This window comes from Diadema setosum, chromosome 17, assembly GCF_964275005.1.
Source record: "Diadema setosum chromosome 17, eeDiaSeto1, whole genome shotgun sequence".
Classification (NCBI taxonomy): Eukaryota; Metazoa; Echinodermata; class Echinoidea; order Diadematoida; family Diadematidae; genus Diadema; species Diadema setosum.
The window spans coordinates 8,044,732-8,068,668 of record NC_092701.1 but is presented as its reverse complement, the minus strand read 5'-3'; the positions used below and the strand labels follow the sequence as shown (position 1 = coordinate 8,068,668).

General features: G+C 35.7%; 1 protein-coding gene and 1 pseudogene across 1 annotated transcript; both read left to right on the top strand.

The window, feature by feature from the left end:
* Positions 1–822: 822 nt before the first annotated feature.
* Positions 823–7,804, top strand: LOC140241019 (retinol dehydrogenase 8-like). Its single transcript, XM_072320792.1, has 4 exons — positions 823–1,087; positions 4,971–5,150; positions 5,959–6,052; positions 7,477–7,804. Exons 1-4 carry the CDS (start codon positions 823–825, stop codon positions 7,802–7,804), a joined length of 867 nt encoding a protein of 288 aa, XP_072176893.1.
* A 6,509-nt stretch (positions 7,805–14,313) lies between these two features.
* Positions 14,314–23,567, top strand: LOC140241171 (retinol dehydrogenase 8-like; annotated as a pseudogene).
* The last annotated feature ends 370 nt before the right edge of the window (positions 23,568–23,937 follow it).

Below are 23,937 nucleotides of genomic sequence, written 5' to 3'. Positions count from 1 at the left end.
ACATCATGAAGCGAAGGACTATAAAATGGCTCGCGATCTACTTGCCGGCATTGGGTGAATATGTATTGCAGATTTTAGTTTGTGTGATAAGGAGTAAGACTATGTTAGAACACCGATGAAAATTTGATCAAAGTGGGACAAAAATAAGGCAGTTAAGATATTCTGAATTCTTTTTTTTTTTTGGGGGGGGGGATACAGCTCTGTTAGAGTCAATATAAATATGCAAATATTAAAATGATGTTTCATTCCCTCATAACTTGCCATATTGTCTGTATGTATAATTTTGACATTTCGAGTTTTTACTGAAAAAAGAACATGCGCCAATATCAAATCCTGATTCTGATTGATCATTAGTCTGGGGTTATTCAGTCAAGAATTACATCATATGTTACATCTTAATAAGCGAAACACTGGAATTTCATCATTTCTTTCTTTTGTGTGCACGATCAATGAAAAATTGTGAGTTGATGGCATTATCAGCTCTCTTATTTTCATATTCATTTCAACTGTAAATTATTGAAAATGAAAAAGATAAATGACGTTTGAGATCGACATCTCACCTTATGAACGACTCCCCGATTATACAGACTGAGCTTCTCAGCCCCCCTCCCCTTATTGAACTAAATGTGTTTCTATGTATATTCTCTTTATCTCTTTTTCCATTCTCTTTATGTTATACAAGTGATACGTCGATCTTATTGATATTTGACATCTTGCCTCTTCATGAAAACTTCCCTGATAAAAATTGTCTAGTCAGGTATATTTCTTTTTTCTCATTTATTTAGTTTGTACAAGAAACTGGGCGAACTTTATTTGGTTACTATGGCTCCTCAAGTAGTACTCATGACTGGATGTTCGTCGGGTATCGGGCTCTCTACGGCTCGACGTCTCGCACAAGACCCCGATCAACGCTACCTTGTCATCGCGACCGTCATTGCCATGTCAGAAAAGGCCGAGTTAGTTGCCGCCGTTGGGGACGCTATTGATAAGACAATCTTCATCAAGGAGATGGACATCACCAAGGATGACGACATCACACGAGTAGTTGATGACGTCATTAAAACACACGGACGCATCGACATTCTCAGTGAGTACTCTCTGGTTTCAAGGATTACTGCTCCCTTATGTTTAAATGGCTCTATCAATATTCCAAATGGTTCATTTGCTGTATTTCTTAATTGATTCTTACGTGGTATATGTAACACAATCTTTACAAGATTAGAGATTATGGGATCATGTCCTCTCATATCATATCATATATTAGTGGAGATTTTTCAAATTTATGAAATTCTTCCGTCGAGATGCTTTCATTGCAACTGATTGACAAATTGCCCTGCATCGACGTAAATAAGCACTGAATTGATCAGTACTTTAGTAGTAGCCATGATAAAAAAAAAAGTCATGGGCGTACATGCTCGAGCGGGATTTTTTTTTTTTTTATCATGGCTACTGCTTAAACACTGATCAATTCAGTGCTTATTTACGTCGATGCAGGGCAATTTGTCAATCAGTTGCAATAGTGGAGATTTCTTTCTCATTTCGAGCAGAATTAAACCCATTACATATCACTTGTTCTAAAACACAAAATTTTGCAATGAGAGTCAAAGATGCCAATTTAATGATGAAAACAGTGATGATAACTGTAGCAAATTTCTGGAGGTCTTGGTTGGTTAAGATTGCACCTTAAATTGATTATTGCCTATGATCCTTATGAGAATTTCGCTTGTCGGACTGCATGCTTCATATGCGTCATGTTGCCGACTTCGATCTTTCTCAGTTTTGTTTTGGTCGTTTTGACTTATCATGCTTACCATGACAGGTCGGCAAACGATCAGCTGCTAGCAAAAATAATAATCTCTTTCCTTCTATTTATTTCAGCCTTTTGTTTACGCCGAAAACCCCGAAATGGTTGTCCTCTTGTCAATTTCAAACAATCTTCACAAATAATTGTTTACAAATTGATTAAATGACATCAAAAATAATGGTTAAAAAATCGACATTGAATAAAAAATGGAAGGGCTAAAGAATCGTAAAGATTTGCATGTTTTCACAATAACAATACCATCACGACATCTCGGAATGAGCACATGACAGAACACCCCTGTAGGTATATTTCAGTTCTGTTGTCGAAGATGTTTTACATGAATCCGGTTTCTCTTCCATCGTGTATAATCTGTTGTATGAGACTTCCTGCGTATATGTGGCATTGTTATGCTTCTAATGATTTGCAGTTTCGAAAGGCACTACCAATACACACCATATCCACGTTGGCTTCATCAATTTAACTTTACCAGTTGTTTATCTTTAATTGGATAAATGAGGCCAAAATAATGGTAAAATCTTCATCAACACCGGATCTAAAAAATGGCAATAGGATCTTAAAGATTTTCATGTGTTTACTGTAACAATAACCTTAACGACTGTTTCAAGTGATAACTTAAAAAGGAGACCCTTGTAATGGCTCTAGTGTCAAAGGTTACACGGTTCCATTACTTTTTCACCCTGCTATGAATTTTGCTACGTATTTCGGCATAGCTGCGATTCTTATGTACAGCAAAATTTGCTCAACAGAGTTTTTAGAGCGACACCAGCCATCAGCCTTCTGTTGTGTTACGAAATATCTTTTCCTAGGTTTACTTCTTTCTGAAAGTCCATAAACAGATGATAAAGATAGAAAAATGCACAGAGTTTATCTGCATGGGATATTACTAATGAGTGCACAGGAACCTCTGTTCAAGTTGTTGCCGAATCTGTCCTCTTTTCTGAATGGCCATTAAATGTGTTTTTAGTGGGGTTTTTTTTTTTTGCCATCCTAATCCCGTCCATCAAAGAGTCTGTTTTTAATAATAATATTCTTGTCCATCGTTAAATCTAAAACCTGTTGATCAATGAATGCATTGCTTATAACAAAAGGTTACGTCATTTGTTTTTGGTGAATCTAAAGCCCGCCGCTCACTATGCGACTGACAACTTTACGACCAAGGGCGCCGGAAGCGGGGGGGGGGGGGGGGGGGGGCAGGGGTGGCACTTGCCCCCCCCAAACAAAATGTTGGGGGGGCAAAACGAGTTTTTGCCCCCCCAAAGTGCCCCCTGTAACAAATAATTAATCACTGATTTAAAGACCAAAATGAACAATAAAGGCATATTTCTTGTTTAAATGTTGTAATTTCATAACTGAAAATGCAAAAATTTTCGCCCCTAACGGGGCGAAGATTATACTACACTAACAACATACATTATTGTATCTATACACTAATAGTAACTTATGAATAAATTTAGTGTATAGATGGTAGCCTCGTGTCCTCGAGTGTGCCCGCAGAAACATACCTTTAGTAAACCTTACACATTTCATTTTCTTCTTTGCTTTCTAGCAGTATAAGAATATTTTTTATTGTTCGAACGATGCGATCACGTTTAAGCTTTTAATGAGTACATTTCAGATAAATTGCAAAGTAAAAGTGGCTCGCTCGTTCTGCCCGTACTTATTGTAAAATGAAAAGTTTTCATAAGTTATTATCAAAGTCCTTCGCAGTGATTTCTTTTACTATGTTTAATTCCTCAGAAATGTAATTTAAAATGCTCTATAAAAGCGACTTTTATACTCTGTTTTTACGAAAAGTCCCTACCGTCGGAAGGGGTATCCCCCTCCCACACCCTCCCCCGCTCGGTCGCTTCGTTCCATCGACGAGGATCTCACACCATCGCATAATATACCCCCGTATGTTAAGATCATAGCCCTTCCAACTTATTTTTTCAAAATGTTAATTCCCTAGAAATTTGCTTTTAACTGTTCTATAAACGCGACTTTTATACTCTGTTTTTACAAAAAGTCCCTACCGTGGGAGGGGGTATCCCCCTCCCACACCCTCCCCCCGCTCGGTCGCTTCGCTTCCTCGACGAGGATCTCACACCATCACATAATATACCCCCGTATGTTAAGATCATAGTCCTTCCAACTGATTTTTTCAATATGTTAATTCCCTAGAAATTTGCTTTTAAATGTTCTATAAACGCGACTTTTATACTCTGTTTTTACAAAAAGTCCCTACCGTGGGAGGGGGTGTCCCCCTCCCACATCCTCCCCCAGCTCGGTCGCTTCGCTCCCTCGCCGAGGATATCTCGCACCATCACATTATTAATGTACTCCCGTATGTTATGATCATAGTCCTTCCAACTGATGTTTTCAATACAATTATGTTAATTCCCTAGAATTTGCTTTAAATTCTCTATAAACGCGACTTTTATACTCTCTTTTTACCAAAAGTCCCTACCGTGGGAGGGGGTGTCCCCCCTCCCACACCCTCCCCCGCTCGGTCGCTTCGCTCCCTCGCCGAGGATCTCACACAATCACATTATTATGTACTCGGCCGTATGTAATAATCATAGTCCTTCGCACTGATTATTTTTCACTATGTTTAATTCCTTAGAAATTTGCTTTTAAATGGTATATAAACGCGACTTTTGTACCCTGTTTTACAAAAGCTCCCTACGGGGGGGGGGGGGGAGGGTTATCCCCCTTTCCACCCCCCACCCCCCCCCCCCGCTCACTCGCTTCGCTACCGCGCCGAGGATCTCACATCGTCACATAATGTGCCCCCGTTGAGATTTTGCCCCCCCCCCCCCCCAAAACCAGAAGTGTTCCGGCGCGCTTGTTTACGACTGACAGACTTTGGATCCGAAATAAATCACAATTAGCTTCAAAATAAACACGCTTGTTTAAAATTTCAGATCTAATGTCCGATGTCTGTCAGTCTATAGTAGTGAGTTGTATAGTGTGCTGCGGGCTTAAAGCAAGCGATGACGCAGTGAAATCCACATGCTTTATACGTCCAAAGGCATGATGGACGTGTAAAGTGCAACCGCAATACATTAACCAATTGCATTATACAATTATGTAAAGTGGAGATTGAAAAGTTTTTTTTTCCGTTATGATTTGGTCATGCGCACTTCTTGATTTCCTCATTTTTTAGTCAGCTTAGCGGGAATTATTATCATAGAGGTCCCAGAACGCGTGTCACGTGCCAGGATGGAGAGCATCTTTAACGTGAACATTATCGGAACAATTAGACTCACTCAGGCGGTACTCCCTCACATGAAGCAGAAAAAGGCGGGAAAAATCATCATTGCCTCGAGTCGGAGGGGAAAGCAAGGTACGGGAATATCGCTTCCTGCATCAATAAATATTGTTGCCGAAGTTCGTCATTCGAGCATGCGTCTCATGACAAAATTCGCTCTTATTTGTTAAGTATCAGACCCATAGATCATATCCATCTTTGCCATACCAATTTGTTGAACAAAAAGAATTAATGAATATATAAATACGTAAAAAAATAAATGAGGAATTAAGTCTAATTGCTGTTTAGCAATCTAGAATGTGTGAATGCTGTCAGAAGGTGACTAGCTGAGTCATCACTACTTGCAAAGTGTGTTGGATTTTGAGATACTCAGCCGAATGAAAAATACAATGATCAAGAAGAGAGGCGTGCACGCTGATTGTTAGGCGTTTAGCAGATATTCCTGAGAATACACATGGACACCTACATATAGGTTCCATTATTTCAGTACTCTGCAGACATTATACCTCCAAGAGTAACGGATTGTTTTTCATTACGCTAGGTCAGTAAAGGGAGTAATGCGCTGAAATGTCTACAAAAAAAAATCCACATTTACGGTATTTTTGTCAATAGGACTAGCATGGAAGTGAATCTCTTTGCAAAAAACCGCCCACCTTTCTTTAATTGCATTCTCTGTATTGTAAAATATCTACTTAATGTACATTCACCCCCCCCAAAAAAAAAAAAAATCGAATTGTATGCAATATTTTTTTAACATACTTTTGGAGCCTATGAAAATGACGACCGTCAACCTGAATCACCTATATGTACACTTAACACATTATATTTACACAAATTACTTTCATTCAATGATATTACATCGTACTGCCTCATTGAATTCCAGGTTTACCTTACGCCGACTTCTACTGTGCCTCCAAGTTTGCCTTGGAAGGTTTCTTTGAATCACTACTATCTACTGTCAAGTCATTCAACATCAGGTACAAGATATGATTTTTCTCTGCAATTAACATCGTTTCATACTATCACAGGAAAATCTGCATCCTTCCCCCCTCCCCCCCCCCCCACAAAAAGATTTTATTTTAATGAAATCATTGCACACGGACATATCAGCGTATATGTCATGCTGAGTGAAGCTTAAGGAAAATTGGACAATTGGTTAAAATTATGATTATTCTTAAAGCAAAGGTTAAATCCACGATCCCTCGAAAAGACTTCTGCAACAATATGAAGAAACTGTAGAGAAAAATCAACATACCTTTTAAAGAAAAAGTGATAATTCCTTTGACTTCTTACTGAAATAAAATGTAAAAGGTAAAATTATTTACACTGTCCTTTACAGGAAGTAGATAAAGTTCTCTCTCACTATGTTGGAAAATGAAATTATATGTGTCATCAAATTTATAAGTTTATAACTCCTGAAAGGCTAGTCTGACTTTAATATTTCAAACTTCACTGATGCGTACTATACTGGTCTATACGTGCATTCACCACATCTGCAGGCGTACTAGTATTTAAGATAAAATCCCCTTTCAAATTTACTTCAAAGCGGCCATTACTTGCTGAAATTGTTTTTCAGATACTGAGACACCAAGACAAGTAACGCTTGATTTCTGTGGCAAATACAAGTTTCTTGACAAAAATCGGATCTGAAATATCTGACCAAACCGATGAGTCACCGTAAGTGATGATTCACATTTTGTTAAAAAAAAAAAAAAAATCTATAAGTTCTCGACAACTTGATTCCAGACTTGGCATTTGCGAACTTGAGTGTTTGTATCAAAATTTACCTCTGGATCCATAATTACCTCCGACAAAGAGGCTATGATTTTGCCGTCGTTGGTTTGTTTTATTTTGTTTGTTTGTTTGAATGTCTGTTTGTCTGTTTCCAAAATAGCTCAGAAAATTGTACACAGATTTTGATGAAACTTACTGGAAACGTTGATAATGTCACAAGGAACAGACTATTAAATTTTGGTAGTGAGCCGGAAACCTTCTGGATCTGGAATACCTTTATTTCTATTCTTGAATATTAAGGATATCTATCATTGGCAAATACGGTCAACAAACGAGACGCAGCATACAACGTGCTAGCTGCTTATGAGGTAGACTTTAAGACGCAGCAGAAAGGCTTCTTTATAATTTCGAAAAAAGGGAGATTTTCAAAATAGGTGTATGGGTGAAAAATATCTTTAAAACAAAGGTTACAAGGTCAGGGCTAGTGAAAGATGCCTTTTTGGCGACGAATCTCTCCCGGCGTGGCCTCCTTGTAGCGAACATTGTTAGATCCATGTTCGATCTTGTGTGACTTATGGGCATGTCTGCGTTTGTTGTACTACGGTACAGATTGTGACAGTATATTCAGTTTAGGATTGAACATTATGTATTGTTGATCTTACTTCAGGGTGTGCCTGATCGAACCTTCTAAGGTGGACACAGGAATGAAGACATCGATGTTGTCTCAAATTGACGCCCAGATGAATGATGATACCGTGCACGACATCGATAGACGTCAACTAAGATGCCTTTACGACCGAGAGTCTGAATTCCCTGGCCTTTCAGTGGACGAGGTAGTTGATGTCTTGATGACGAAATGCGTTGAGGCTGACGACCCGGTTTTCAGACACCTTGTCGTTCAACCGGAGACCAAGGAAAAGCATGGAGAAGCCGTTGCCGACCTGACGGGGGAAAAGTCAATCGCCGCACTGCGGAAGTTGATTGGGGCTATGTAGATAGTTAGCTTATTCACATGGGCAACATAGCGTTTTGATTTTAATGAGCGTGTTGCGCTCAATTATCCATGTATAATGCTTGGTCCAAAGTGATTTTTGCAGTTTCCTCTGGATTACTAAGCTTGCAAAAAAGATTTGAAGAATTTATCTAAAGCTCTTTCGTGAAATAGTCTGTCGCACATGTGCGTATGTTTGTAAGGGATGTTGAAATTGATGTTCTAACCTTCGTATATCCAAAAAACAAAAACAAAAGAAGATTCTATATACAATACATGTATAAGGACAGTGAAATATATAATATAGTACATATATATATATATAATATAGATATATAATTATATACATATAATATAATATACATATATAATTATATACATATAATTTAATATACATATATAATCATATACATATAATATAATATACACGCTGAAAAGATTCATCTGATTGGAAAATCAACTGGTTGAACGTTCGTTTTATCACAATCAGTGGAAATTACCTTTGCTTGATAAGACTTTTGCCTGCTGGATCTGCAGGCTTCTTCAGATCGAGCGTTGTGGGAAAGACTTCCCACTAGCCGACGTAGCTGGCGCACGCCGATCTGAGAGAATCCCCATGCCTCCCACATTCTTAAGTCGGAAATCAGCGACCATGTGGCCAGTGAAAATCACTACATCAACTGGAAGAAGTGTTCCATCCTAGCCAGACACTCTGGGAAAACCTCACGCTGGATGAGGGAAGCCATTCACATGGGAAAACCTTCAACCGAGACCTGGGGCAATAGTCACTTTCGTCAATTTAGGGCTCACACGGGTAAATAATTCTCCATAGAGACGTGTGTTAAAATTCAAAATTCAAAAATGAAATGAAAATGAATATGAAAAAAAAAAGAGAAATGAGGTGTTTCATCTTCACTAACCTGGATAAGTGAGCTACACCCTGTCATCCATCAAATTTCCAAGGCAGGTTCTTCGGCTCAAACTCTGTCCAAGGGTCCGCAAAGGCAGACTACGAGTTCTTTTCACTCAAAAAATCACCTATTTTCCGTACATGCACCCAATGAAATATAGTCTCTTCAAATTCCATGAGAAAAGCTTTCATCTTCAAACCAAAATGCAGTTTGTAGAGGAATTCATACTCAATATCTGCAGCTATTCAATTTATGCCAAAATGCATTAATGATTTTTTTTTTCATTTATTTTGATATCTTTGGTACGAATTTGTGAAGGGGTCTGGGACATTCCATTTTATTTACAGGTGTGAGCCCTATACGATCCCATTCTCTCAGATTGGCGTGCGCCAGCTACGTCGGCTAGTGGGAAGTCTTTCCCCACAGCGCTCGATCTAAAGAAGCCTGCAGATCCACCAGGAAAAAGTTTTATCAAGCAAAGGTAATTTTCAATATCTACATTTATGTATGAGACAATGAAGACAGCAATGCCGGCCGGTGGTAGAAGCTTTCGACCCTAGGTCTTCGTTAGCTTTTTTTTAATTGTCTGTTTACACAAACATGAAAAAGAAATTTTGAGCATAACAAACCACAAAATGAAGTGATAAACATAATAGATTGAGTGTAATCTCAGCATTAGATCACGACTTTTTTCGCCATGATATGAAATGCTATAACTAAGTGGGGTTTTTTTTTTTGGAACAAAAGCTGATCAATGGTTTCAGATTCGAAAATCTAAGATTAACATGTTTTACAAAATCAAACATGATGAGCAGGGTAAAATGGGTTATGTGTATAATACGCTTATAACAAGGGGGAAAAAAGAGCATCGGCAATTTTTATACCGTATTATTCAGAAAAATGAATAACGGCTGGTATATTTATTTTGATGTCATGAAAAATAAAACGAATCAATAGCGTGTGAAAATTTATCTCTCCTTTTCCATATATATATATATATATATATATATATATATATATTATGATGTCTCTTCAAAAGAGTCGATCATAGCCATGTTTTTTTTTCTTCTTTGAACATGACTTATGTTGAGTGTTTGTTGCTGTTAACTTTACTCACTGTGGAAATTGTTTAGTCTTATTCCAGCATTATTACCGATTACAGGGAGATGAAAACCTCGTGTGGTAAATAGGTGTCAAGCTGCATGTTCAAGACATTATATACGAACTATGCCGTTGTAGTGATCTAATAAAGTGAAAAAGTTGGTTTGCCCTGAACTGAGTGTTTGTTTGTTTTTTATTTACCTTTCTTCAACAGGCTTTCATGTTTATATTAAGCCTTTGTTTTCCACACTGAAAAACTGATACTCTGTAATGATTTTGTTCCAAATAGTCCAACTGGAACGGCCTCCTTTTGTCCGGATCACTCTAGGATCCGGATGCCATCTCGGCGTGTTTTTTTTTTTTCTCCTAAGGCTGATAATTACGCGGAAAGGGGGATTTCAAACTCAAACAAAATTCCTACACAAACTCAAATGTATCAACTTTACATATTTATCCCAACATAGCTAATATAGATTTACATTCACATCTCTTACTGCCCTAAAATCACCGCAAGGACATTGACAGAAACCTTTGCATTAAATTAGGGCACGCATACAGACGGGTACAGGCGATCGTTTATTGAGCAAATCAGAGAATTCTGAACGCCGTGACACGATCACACAAAATTGATACATGTATACATTTATACAAGTAGTTACATAACTGTAGGAATCGCCTTTTCACACGCTTTCGATAAAACCACGGATAAAAGAGATACTAAACGGAAACTGTTCACCTCATTGGATGATTTATTTATTTATTTATTTATTGTTTTTTTTTTTTTTGGAATAGGAACAATATTAGCAAGTTTAAAGTCGGATGGAAAATAACCAGATTGTATTGAGTGGTTGAAGATGTAGGTTAAGGGCGTAGCTATCAAAGGACCTCTGATTTTCAATGATATGGGATGTAGATAATCAAATACGATTAATTAGGTTGATCAGTTAATTTAAAAAAAAATCAACAGAAATATCCTCAAAAACAAATTGAGATTGCATCTGCTCTAAACTGTGTAGCCAAGGATAGTTGCTCCCTGTATCATCAAATTATTTTCAGAAGCACATTTTCCTACATTACTAAATATTGCATTTAACTCGGTTGTAATTTTGTTGTGAGCAGTCACCAATTTACATTTTACAATATTCAACACAGTACTCCATTTCTTATCGTCAGGTAATAACTCATTTAAAAATTTCCACCCCTTTTCCGGTCATTGCTGACATCATTATGTAGTTGATCACGATAGTATGCTCGCTTTTACCTCTTATTCATATTGTTAGCTTATTTCCGAAATACTTATATTGATCCCAGTACTTCGAATCCTTCGTTCTGTTGAACTTCCGTTTATTAAAATCTCTTTCTCTGCCAATTTCCAGTTACTGACTAGTTATATCCAGGGTGATTCTTTAAATTTCTTACGAACTGTCATATGTGATGCATGTTTATCACACAACTTTGAGAATGATGACATAATTCTTTTTCTGTTTTGAGTTTACATCCTCTTGTGGCAATTTAAGTATTTTATATATTCAATTTCTGTAATATGTTTATATGTTTCTGTTGGAAACACACATAATAAATGAATGAATGAATGAATGAATGAATGAATGAATGAATGAATGAATGAATGAATGAATGAATGAATGAATGAATGCATTTATGTTTTCAATTTCGGTAAAATATTTATACTGTATGTTCTGAATAGTTTATGTTACATTGGAAATGGCAAAAATGAATGAATGAATGAATGAATAAATGAATGAATATTGCATTGTATTCCTGTACCTTGAAAATCGTTCTGTGAAGTACCAATGTGATGTCTCTGATCATCCTTAGTCCTGGTATAGCTTTCAACTACCATACTGAGAAATATGATTATTTTCTGGTTGGTCCACAACCTACAGGCAATGCTAATCTGCAGGTTCCTCTGTTTTTATTACTGCATTTTAATAGGAGCAAAAATAATTGACGCGTATAATATATGTGTACCTTAGTTGATAACATTTCTTTTTAATGGAAACGAATAAATCACTCATTAACTTCATTTGAGCTCAATTTGCATAACTCAATAAACGAAATCCTTATTTCAATTTTGATTGCAAAACTATACAATTCCAAAATCCGTTCATTATACGTTTGCCTGTTTAGTAATATTTTCATTAGTTATACTGTAACGTGATACTGAATAAGCCACAAAACATAATTATGTTAAAAGAAGTTTTGGTTTTCATAACTTACTTCTGAAAAAACATCAAAGTAAAGCATGGTGTTCATATTGATCAACATGACGGATATACGAACACAATGCATCACAGCTACTAGATAAACTATACACTCAAAGAAAGGAATGTGAAAATATGAACGCATACATGGACTTTGACCCTCAGCCGTCTCGCATTCGTGATGTTCTGTATACAAAGGTCACTTGACTAAATGGAAAGGTCATTTTTCCTGGAAGTAGTGGAATATCATGCTCACTGTCGGTGCACATGCACGGAACACAAGCAAGATCGCACTGTACTATACACCATACCACTGGATTCCCGACTACTACCATCAGGTAAGAATACACTAGTTTTGAACCCGATGTGCATGGTAACTGACCTTTATCCACGTAAATACGCATCGACTATTCAGTGTTTTCTACAGATATCGTAGCCATTGAACTATATACTGACCCAGACAGCGAGGCCTAGTTCCAGTCTTTAGGTTTGTAGGAAGCGTGTATATTCAAATTTATGAATTCTTGTGTCGAGTTGTTTTCACTGAACATGATCGACAAATTACCTTTTATCATCGTATAATATATAAGCACCGATCATTCAGTAATGGCCATTAATAGTAGCCATGATAATAAACATCATTGGCATACATTGGTTGGATTCTGAACACAGTTCGCAAACAACCTACTTAAACATGTAAGGCTAATTTTTGTGTGGTAAACGTTTTCATCTTGCAGATTGCCCAATTGCCAAGGTACTCACGCAAAACAAGTACAATTGTAACTGACACTAGCACGTATTTACACGTCAAAAAGCAACAAATTTTGGATGTAGGCCTATATATATATAAATATATATATACATATACATATACATATATATATATATATATATATATATATATATATACATATATATATATATATATATATGTATACATGTGTTATGTTTGGTGGCAATTATGTCACGTGTCTTCAAGTATACATAGAATTCCACCTTCAGTTATCTGACAAAGGTAAGATTCTGTTGACAAAAGGTTTAATGAAGTCGGCTGAAATCAAAACTCATTTTGCAGAAAATATTCTGCGCGTCTCCGCAGGCGAAGACTACAGGAGGAGATAGAGGAGAGTATAATACTAGTATAAAGGCCCCAATGCTAGATCACTGTCCAGATTCCTGCAGTCGCATACCACAATTGACATCATGTGAAAATACTCTCCTTCCTCTATCCCTCCCCTCCCCCCCCCCCCCGCGCGCTGCAGTGTATGGTTGTTTTGTGAATACTCATTGTTAAAAGAAGTTCCAATTATAAGCCAGCTTACGTGTGACTGTCAAACACGGGAGATACAATATGAAGTGAAGGACTGTAAAATGACTCGCGATCTCCGCGCCGGCATTGGGTGAACGTGTATTGGAGATTTTAGTTTGTCTGATCAGAAAGAGAGAAGTTTTGTTAGGAAAACAATGAATATGTGATCAGAGTGGGATGAGAATAAGGAAGTTATGGTATTTTGTATTTCCCATTTTTTTTCTCTTTTTTTTTTCTTGGGGGGGGGGGAGGTATACAGTTCTGTAATATTCAAATAAACATGCTAACAGTAAAGTGATGACGTCATTCCCTCTCAACTTGACATATTGTGTGTATATAGAATTTCGTCATTTCCAGTTTTTCATTGAAACAAAAATGTGCCAATCTCGAGTCCTGTTATATCTACCTTAACATTAATTTGAAGTTATTCAGTAGGGAGTGACATCATGTGTTACATCTTAACAATAGAAACATTGAATTTCCGTCATTCTCTTTTCTTGTGCACGATAAATGGAAAATCGTTAGATGATGACATCATCAGCTCTCTCATTTGCATATTCATATCAACGGTACAAGACCAGTTCTGCAATGATTAGCAGAATTTCACAATTTCACGACTTCCTCAATCTTTAGAAGATTTTTCATTGTTGTACTCGTAAGATTTTACTCCGAAGTTTATTCTCAGACTAACTTATTACTGAACTGGAATTCATCTTTAACAGAAGAAAATCAGAAGACCTGGAGGATGAGATGGCGAAGAGAGGTTTTATACATCAAAAATAAAAAGGTGGAAGACGAACCTAACCCTGAGCTTTGCGGTGAATATGATATTGACGTTTGAGATCGACATCTCACCTTTACATGAACGACTCCCGATTATACTGAGCTATTTAGCCTCCTTATTGAGCTGGATGTGTATCTATGTATATTCTATTTGTCAAAAGAACTGGATGAACTCTATGTGGCTAGTATGGCTCCTCAAGTAATACTCATGACTGGATGTTCGTCGGGTATCGGGCTCTCTACGGCTCGACGTCTCGCACAAGACCCCGATCAACGCTACCTTGTCATCGCTACCGTCATTGCCATGACAGAAAAGGCCGAGTTAGTTGCCGCCGTTGGAGACGCTATTGATAAGACAATCTTCATTAAGGAGATGGACATCACCAAGGATGAAGACATCACACGAGTAGTTGATGACGTCATTAAAACACGTGGAGACATCGATATTCTCAGTGAGTACTTTCTGGTCTCAAAGATTCATACTGCTCCCTTTCGTTTAGATGGCTATAAATGGCTCAATCTGATTCCAAATAGTTTAATTTGGTGCACTTCTTAACTGATTCTTCCATATTCAACCCAAATTAATAATGATTAGATATCATTGTCTTCTTCAAATCGGCAAGTTAGTGGAGATTTCTTTCTCACTCTTAGCTGAATTAAACCAATTAATCAGTCCTGTCCTAAAACACAACATTATGCGAAGAGAATTAAGGTGCAAATTTAAAGACGAAAGAATGATGATGATCTGTAAAAAATATCCAAAAAGTTTTTATTGGTTTATTGGTAACTCCTCAAATTGATTAGTTTCAATGATCTTCACGAAGGTTTGCCAGTCACACTGTTGGTTGCATATGGGTCATGTTGTTGCCAACGTTTGTATTAGTTGTTTTGACCTATCATTACAAATCAGCAAACAATGAGCTGCTATCAAAAGTAAAGCGATATTAATTCTCTCTTGTTTATTGTCTGTTGACATGGCTGAGGTGCCATCTTTGTTACGTCAAAAATCAGAAATATTCGTTCGCTTTTCAATATCACACCATCTCCATGTTGGCTTTATAGTTTTAACTGTGATTGACTAAAATGAGGCCGAAATAATGGTAGACAATCATTAACATTGGATATAAATATATTAAAAAGGCTACAGAATCTGAAAGGGATGTTACAGTTTCGGTTGAGATGGGAATTCAGTTTTAGAAAGTTTTTTGATACTGATTGTTTTGACATGACGAGGAACATCCTATGAAATATGATAGAGCATCATCTATCAGCTTCCTGCTGTATTACGAAGTCTTTTCATCCTGGTTTGCCTCTTTCTGTTGAAGTTCATAAAGAAAAGAAAGAGAGTTTACGAGAAGTTTGATAGATTTTCTGTTAAGTTATTGCCGAATATGTCTTCTTTTGTGAATGGCGTTATTCTAAACATTTTTTTTTTTTTTTGTAATCAGAATCCCGTCCATCAAATACTCTGTTTATTTTTAACAATCAAATCTCTTTCCATCTTAAAATTCCATTTATCATGAATTGTCCAAAACCTGTTGATTAACAAGTAAGCCCTACATTGTTGAATTTATCAAGAGGTTACGTTGTTTGGTTTATAGGAATCTAAAGTAAGCGATGACGCAGTAAAATCTATTTGCTTTATGCATCCAAAAGAAGATTGCCGTATCAGTTTTTTTTTTTTTTTTTTTTTTTTTCCCTTCCACAGGGTGTTTTATTCATACACATATTCAGAAAGTCACATTTACAAATAATTTTTTAAATACAAAACATCGACAAAGAGTGGCCTACTGCACTTGTACATATAACATATAACTTATATCATTTTTTTTATTTTATTGGCAGAAATAACCCTGAAAACACTATGAATATCATGCAATTTTAATATTCAAAAGCACTTAATAAATAAAGCCCATTTTTTCACAAAAGTTTTTTCTCTACTATTCATTTGACTTATACATTTTTCCATCTCAAAATAACATTTTATCTCAGATATTATATGTTCGAATGACGGAACGGTCTTTTTTAATTTCGCTGAAAAAATTTCTCTTCTTATAACAATCATCATACAGTTTAATGCACTGTTGTTGAGACCATAAAATCCGAATAACTTGTGTTGGTTTGTAAATACAATTTGTTTATCTATCTTCAAAAGTAACCATCGCTCAAACTTATTCCATATATTATTTGAATAAGGACATGAACAGAATATATGCATTATGGTTTCCTCACTGTCATTACAAAACGTACACTTTTTATCTGTTACAAAACCAAATTTTAAAAGAGCATCTTTCATATATAATATTCTATTGAGAATCTTAAATTGAAACCACCTCATATTAATATCAATAGTTGATTCAAAAGGAATTAAACAGTATAAAGACCATGTTTCATCATCAAGATCCAACATGCTACTCCACTTAACAAAACTGTTACAATGTTTTGACGTGTGTCTTAACAACGTTTGATAAATATCAGAACAACCTTTCTTATGTTTCAGTATTACATTTAAACCATGAGGAATAAAAGGGTCTGCTATTTTCGACATGCGGTTTTTTGCAAATGATTGGATAGAATTACACAGTCCACCGTGCTGAAGAAAGTTAGTTTGTATATCAAACTTCCTCTGAAATTCAAAATATGAAAGAAATTTTCCATCATTATCTAACAAGTCATTTATAAATCGTACACCTTTTTCACACCAAGACTTAAAATATACAGTGTTATTATTCATTTTAATCAAAGGATTATTCCAAAGAGGCTGGCTTGCCCAATTATCATTTGTATTGATTTGTAGAAATTCTGAAAAAGCCAGAAGTACCTCTTTCCAAAAATCATTAGACATTACATTGGCAAGTTTTTTGTAGTACAGTGACCCCATAAATAAATGAAACGATACTGGTTGGGGCAAGAAAGAACGGAACATGTGGAACGTATAATTTTCAGTCTGCGGATCACTAATAAACCTTCTGATCCAGGATATTTTAAGAGATTTAGCATGCATGAAAATATCAATCATTTTAGTACCACCATGACAATATAGCTGGCACATTTGATTTCTATTTATTTTATCGGGTTTATTTTCCCATATAAACGAATAAAAACAACGATTTATATCTGTCAATGTTTTAAAATTTGGTTCAGGAAGTGATAACAACAAATAATTTAATTTTGACATCAATAATGATTTAACTACAGTAATTCTTCCTAAAACAGTAAGTGATCGTTTAGACCAGGAGGTCATTGTGTTTGTAATATCTTTCATTTTTTCACAATAATTTTGTTCAACCATTTCATATAATTTAACTGAAAATTCTATCCCCAGGTACCTAAAGTACCTACCCTGAAAAATCCAGTCAAAATTACAATCTTCCAATAATTTAATTCTACAATTCCGATTCTTTCCTATCCATATTATTTTAGTCTTTCTGGGGTTAATTCTTAAATTCGATATATTAGCAAAAGTATCAAAAATCTCAAAAGCATCTTTTAGATCTTGATCTGATCCGTTAAGTGTTAAAAGTGTATCATCTGCGTATTGTAATACTTTAAAATTTTTTTCATTAATTTGCAACCCAACCACAGAATTTGTGTGCCTAATCATAATTCCAAGAATTTCACTGACCAACAGAAAAAGGTAGGGTGACAAGGGATCTCCTTGTCGACAGCCCTGTTCTATTTTGAATCTATCTGTAAAATAACCGTTCACTAAAACACTGGAAGTAGCATTGTTGTAAAACAACTGAACCCATTTTTTCATAGATTGGCCAAAGTTAAAAAAATCTAAAACTTTAAAAAGAAACTTATGAGACACAGAATCAAAAGCCTTTTCGAAGTCAATTAAAAGTAACAAACCTGGTATATCATGTAACTCTGTATATAAAAGTATATCATACAGTAAACGAATATTTTCACCAATGTATCGACCTTCCAAAAATCCGGTTTGATTTCCATGTATCAAATATGATAAAAATTTCTTAAATCTGTTTGCTATACAACCAGATGCCAGTTTATATATTACATTCAATAAAGAAATTGGACGCCAATTCTTTAGAAACTGTCGGGGTTGATTTACTTTTGGAATTAATGTGATTACTCCCATTTTTTGTGCTCCCGACATTTGTCCTGAAAAATAAGCATAATTTAAGGAATTTAACAAAAAAGATTTTATTTCCTTCCAAAAAACACGATAAAACTCCACGGTAAAACCGTCTAATCCGGGAGATTTATTACATTTCATATTTTTTAACACAGAGTATACCTCTTCTTCATTTAAGGGACCTTCTAATGATAACGACATTTGTTGTGATAGTTTTGGTATGTCAGAAGATGACAATAATAAGTCTAAATCTACATCTATGGTTTCTTTTTCTTCATACAAACTGGAATAAAACTTAAACACTTCTTTCTGTATATCGCATTGATTCATAATAATATCATTGTTACAAAAGAGCTGACGAATTTGTCTATTAACATTATTCTGTTTTTCCAAGGTTAAGAAATACTTTGAGGGCTTCTCTCCTAATTCCATCCACTTAATCCTGCTTCTCATTGCGATTCTTTCATTTTCTTTTGAGCGTAATATTTCAAATTCTTCTTTCTGTTTATTTATTTCATCTAATATTTCGCTTTTATCATTACACAGTAATAATTTTTCTTCTAAATTTTCTATATTTTTCTCCAATTCCTTTTCTCTATCAATATTTTGCTTTTTAATATAAGAAGCGTAAGAAATAGTTTCCCCACGTATTATCATCATTAAAATTTCAAAAAATAACTGATCATTAACAGTTAGCTGACATTCACCAATTACGTTGTCACTGTGATCAAACTGGACATTTCCCTTTGCATAAAATATAATTGTATCTTTTATAATTTGTTTAATTTTCTGAACATATATTTCATCTTTCAATAAAATATTATTAAATTTCCAAAACCCTGGTCCCCGTTTAAACTCATTAAGATTTAAACTAAGAGAAACTTTAGCATGGTCAGTACGGTAACCTGAAGAAATATCAGTGTTACAAACTAAAGAGAGCAATTCGGAGGATATCAAAAAGAAATCTAATCTACTTTGTTTAAAGGGATTTTGTTGCCGCCACGTATAACATCTTTCATCCGGATTACATATTCTCCATGGATCACATAAACTTAAATCATTTTTCATTGTGTCTAATTGTTTTTTGGCCCTAGGGTTATTTACATGTACATAATTATATGTATCGAGGGTTGTATCCTGAACTAAGTTCCAATCACCACAAAGGATAGTATGTGGGTTTTCGAATTCTAATATAATCTTTTGAAGGTCAACAAAAAAATCAGGTTTATCAGTATTCGGACCATATAAAGATATAAATGTCAGATTATATTCATATAATTTCAAATCTAATATCACAAAGTTTCCTGTTTTATCTATCATAACTCTATTAACTTTTACTGGGATTGTGTCTTTAAATAATATGGCGACACCTCTTGAATTTGAGGTATTACATGAAAGAAAACATTCACCTTTCCATTCCTTACGGATTTCTGCCTCAGTGCTCGGTATAAAATGAGTGTCTTGAATACAACAAACATCATACTTTTTTGACTTCAGATAAGACAAAACATCTTGCCTTTTTTGGCTATTCGCTAGGCCACGACAATTCATCGAAATAAATGTTACATTATCCTGCATTAGGTAAATATACTTTCAGAAAACGTGCAAAAGGACAACCTGTGGAAGTAGTTTTCAAATGAATTACACACAATAGACTACAAAAGACTACAAAAGACAAATAGCAAAACTGATTGCCGTATCAGTTGTCTCCGCAATGCATTATCGAGTTTCATAATATGTCGAGTTGAGATTGATTTTTGCTATGATATGTGTCATGCGCACTTATTGATTTCCTCATTCTTCAGTCAACATAGCGGGCATTGCTCTCGTAGCTATTCCAGAACGCGTGTCACGTGCCGAAATCGAGAGCATCTTTAACGTGAACACTATTGGCACAATTCGACTCACTCAGGCGATACTTCCTCACATGAAGCAGAAAAAGGCGGGAAAAATCATTTGCCTGACGAGTCTGGGGGGAAGGCAAGGTACGAGATGCAGTTTTCTGCATGAAAAACAACTGGTACACTGCTGATGACGGTTTGACCTAAATTTCAATCCCGATCCTCAAAATCTTGTCTGGGCCACCGGAGGCAGTTGAATGCCCACAAGGCATAAGACAAGATGTTGACTTACTGCAGACAGAAAGTATCAATTCAGAACCCCAAAATGATGATGATAATGATGATGATGATGATAATGATGATGGTAATAATGATAATGATAATGATAATGATAATAAGAAAATGAAGAATGATAATGATAATAAGAAAATGAAAAATAACAATTATGAATAGAACAGATGATAATAACATAATTATGTACTGAGGAACCATCGGAAACTGTCGATGTAGTCTGCTGCGCTGGAAGGACTCCTTAATGTTGTCTTGATGCATTTTATGAAATGGTCTAAAATCGCACATATTAATAAACATTACATCCGTAAAACAAATTCATCTTCTCCAATACTTAAACAAATAGATAGAACAGATGAATTGATAGAAATTACTTTTTTTTGTGGGGGGGGGGGTAATCTTACAATGCGTGAATGCAATCAGTAAATTTCTAGTTTTGTCATTACAACTTACAAAGTTTATTGAGTTTTGAGATACTCAGAGAACTTGAGAAGAGAAGAGAAGAGAAGAGAAGAGAAGAGCAAGCACTAAAGCGCTTAGCAGATATTCCATAAAATACACATGGATATCTACATATAGGCTCCACTATTTCATTACTTCTCTTCAAACATTAATACCACCAAGAATATAGGATTTTTATATTATCACAGTTCAGCAAAGGAGGGAATCCTCTGAAATTCCAAATTGTTAATATAATTTTCTTTATTTTGAATTCTTCAGGGCATAGCAAAACACCCAGCAAAATTGATATTCGCTGAAAATAGTTTGAAGATCCAAAGGATTTAACATTTGCAGTCATTCGAATTAATGAAGAATATGTATTTTATTCTGATTTTACTTCATAGGAATCATTGTAGTAAATCTTGGGAATAGCATACAGTGACTCCAAAGTAAATATACCAGGAGGATTTTGAATAAAGATTATCGTAATGCTCAAACTTCCTTGTTACTAACGCTACAATGGCATTCAGTTGAGCAACGTATGAAATATCAATATTGTGTTCTTGCTTTTAAAAGGCAAAATAATCTAATACTGATTTATTTAGTATCAATGATATGGAAAAGAGCTGGAAAGCATAGGACGCGTTATTCTTTGAAATGTCAGCTTCAACTTTCCCGTCAAAGGACAAAAATATATTAAAAAGGAAGTCATATCAGAGCTAGTTTTTTTTTTTTCATGTTCAAACATGAACATACTTGTTTTTATTTAAAAACACTTCAGAGATAATATAGTAATTCAATTGCTATATGCAGTATATGATTGCTATAATTATTGCCAGGGCTGGATTCATGTACACCCATGTAGCCTATTCACACATATTTATTCATTATTAATCTACTCTTGGTGTTTGTAGTTTAAAGTCTTAATGTTTTTGTATTTAGTATACTCACATGAAGTGACGTTTGTTAGTACTACAGGGGGCCTGAAAGCAGTTTCACAAAAATGAACAGGCCAACCCTGCTCTATAAAATGAATAAAACCGAATAAATCATAATAAATCTATATATTTACATATATACATAGATAAGTATCATAATGTGTTATGATTATAAACACAAATTGCTTTCATTTAGTGGTATTACATTGTACTGCCATATTTATTGAATTCCAGGTACACCTTACGCCGACTTCTACAGTGCCTCAAAGTTTGCCTAGGAAGGATTTTTTGAATCACTGCTCTCCACTGTGAAGTCATTCAATATCAGGTATAAGGATATGATTTTTCTCTGACGTTAAACTCGATTCATATTTTCACATGGGAATCACCTCCCGCCCCCCCCCCAAAAAAAAAACCAACAACAGCAACAACAACAACAACAACAGCAACAACAAACAAACAACTACAAAATGTGTGTGTATGTTTTTGTGTGGGTGCGTGTGTATGAAAGCATTGCATACAGATATGTCAATGGAATGGAATTTGAGGACAATGAGTTAAAAGTTATGACTTTTTAAAGCTTTGGTTAAATCCACGAGCCGTCGAAAAGAATTCTGCAACAATATAAAGAAAATTTAGAGAATTTTCAGCATACTTTTTCTAAACGAAACGTGATCATTCCTTTGGCTTATTACTGAAATACGTAAAGGGTAAAGTTATTCACACTGCCTTCTACAATAGGTAGGTAAAGTTCTCTTTTACTATATTGGACAAATGTCGAAAATATCTGTCATCACAAATTAGTTTTATGGTCTTTTATCAAGCGATCATGGCACACTTGTCAACTTTACAAATCTATAACTTCTGAACGGATAGTTCAAACTTAACTAATGTGCACTACTGGTCTTTATGCATTCATTTCATCCACAGGCGTACTATAGTATTTGAAATAATTTCCCTCTAGGAAGGAAGAACAGTTTTTGTTCAAAGCGGTCTTTATTTGCTGATGTTGTTTTTCTTGCAGCTTAATGTTACGAACTTGTTATTGTATCAAATTTAGCTCTCGATCCATAATTACCTCCGCCAAAGAGGTTATGTTTTTGCCCGCCTGTGTTTGTTCGTTTACATGTTTGTTTGTATGTCTGTCTGTCTTTTACCAAAATGGCTCAAAGAAATGTGTTCGGATTTTGATAAAACTTACAGGAAAAGTTGATAGTGACACAAGAAACAGATGACTGAGTTTTGGTAGTGAGTCGCTGACCTTCTGGATCTGGTTTTTTTTTTTGTTTTTACTTTTTTGAAACATAATCATCATTATAAAATATGGCAAAACATTAGACCCAGTATACAAAGTGCTATTGATGAGGTACGTGTAGATGCAGAGACACAATAGATAAGCTTCTTTATCATTGGGAAATGTTTGTTGTCATAATTGCAGACTAAAAGTATGTTCAATTTAAAATTTTGTGTGTCTGTTGATTTTACTATACGATATTACTTTAGGGTGTGCCTGATCGAACCAGCTAAGGTAGAAACAGGAATGATAACATCGATGGTGTCTCAAACAGACGCCCTCATGAATGATGATACCGTTCACGACATCGACAGACGTCAACTAAGATGCTTTTTCGACGCAGTGACTGGGATGTCCGGCATTACCGTGGAAGACGTGGTCGACATCCTGATGACGAAATGCGTTGATGTCGACGACCCGGTTTTCAGACACCTGGTCGTTCCTCCTGAGGCCAAGGAGGCATTGGGAGAAGCCGTTGCCGACCTGACGGGGGAGAAGTCGATCGCCGCAGTGCGGAAAATAATTGTGCCTGTGTAAATAGTTGAACTACATGCGCATTCCAGCTTTTTTATTTCAATGAGCATGTTGCGCTCTCAGAGATTGGCAAAACGATGAATGAGGCCTCTGTCTGCTCAATCCTGACACAATCGATTGCAGGACGCTGCGGATACATTCGAAAGATAAACTTTATAGTTGCTTGCACCCGAGTCAATAACATAATAAAGGGCATCGTCATCGGGAACGACAAGTCATATTAGGTTTTATATACATTGTACTGTAAATACTGTGTGTAAATATAAATGATATAGGGCCAGCCTACCAACACAGTGCCCACGACACAACGACATGTCACCACGATCCCCCTATACCCACTCCTTCAGAAACGCTTATACCCTGACACATTATA

Excerpts from the sequence above, each read along its gene's own strand:
- LOC140241019 (XM_072320792.1), top strand. The coding sequence starts at position 823 with ATGGCTCCTCAAGTAGTACTCATGACTGGATGTTCGTCGGGTATCGGG. Across the intron at positions 5,151-5,958 it reads GAGTCGGAGGGGAAAGCAAG|GTTTACCTTACGCCGACTTC; the intron begins GTACGGGAATAT and ends ATTGAATTCCAG. Across the intron at positions 6,053-7,476 it reads GTCAAGTCATTCAACATCAG|GGTGTGCCTGATCGAACCTT; the intron begins GTACAAGATATG and ends ATCTTACTTCAG.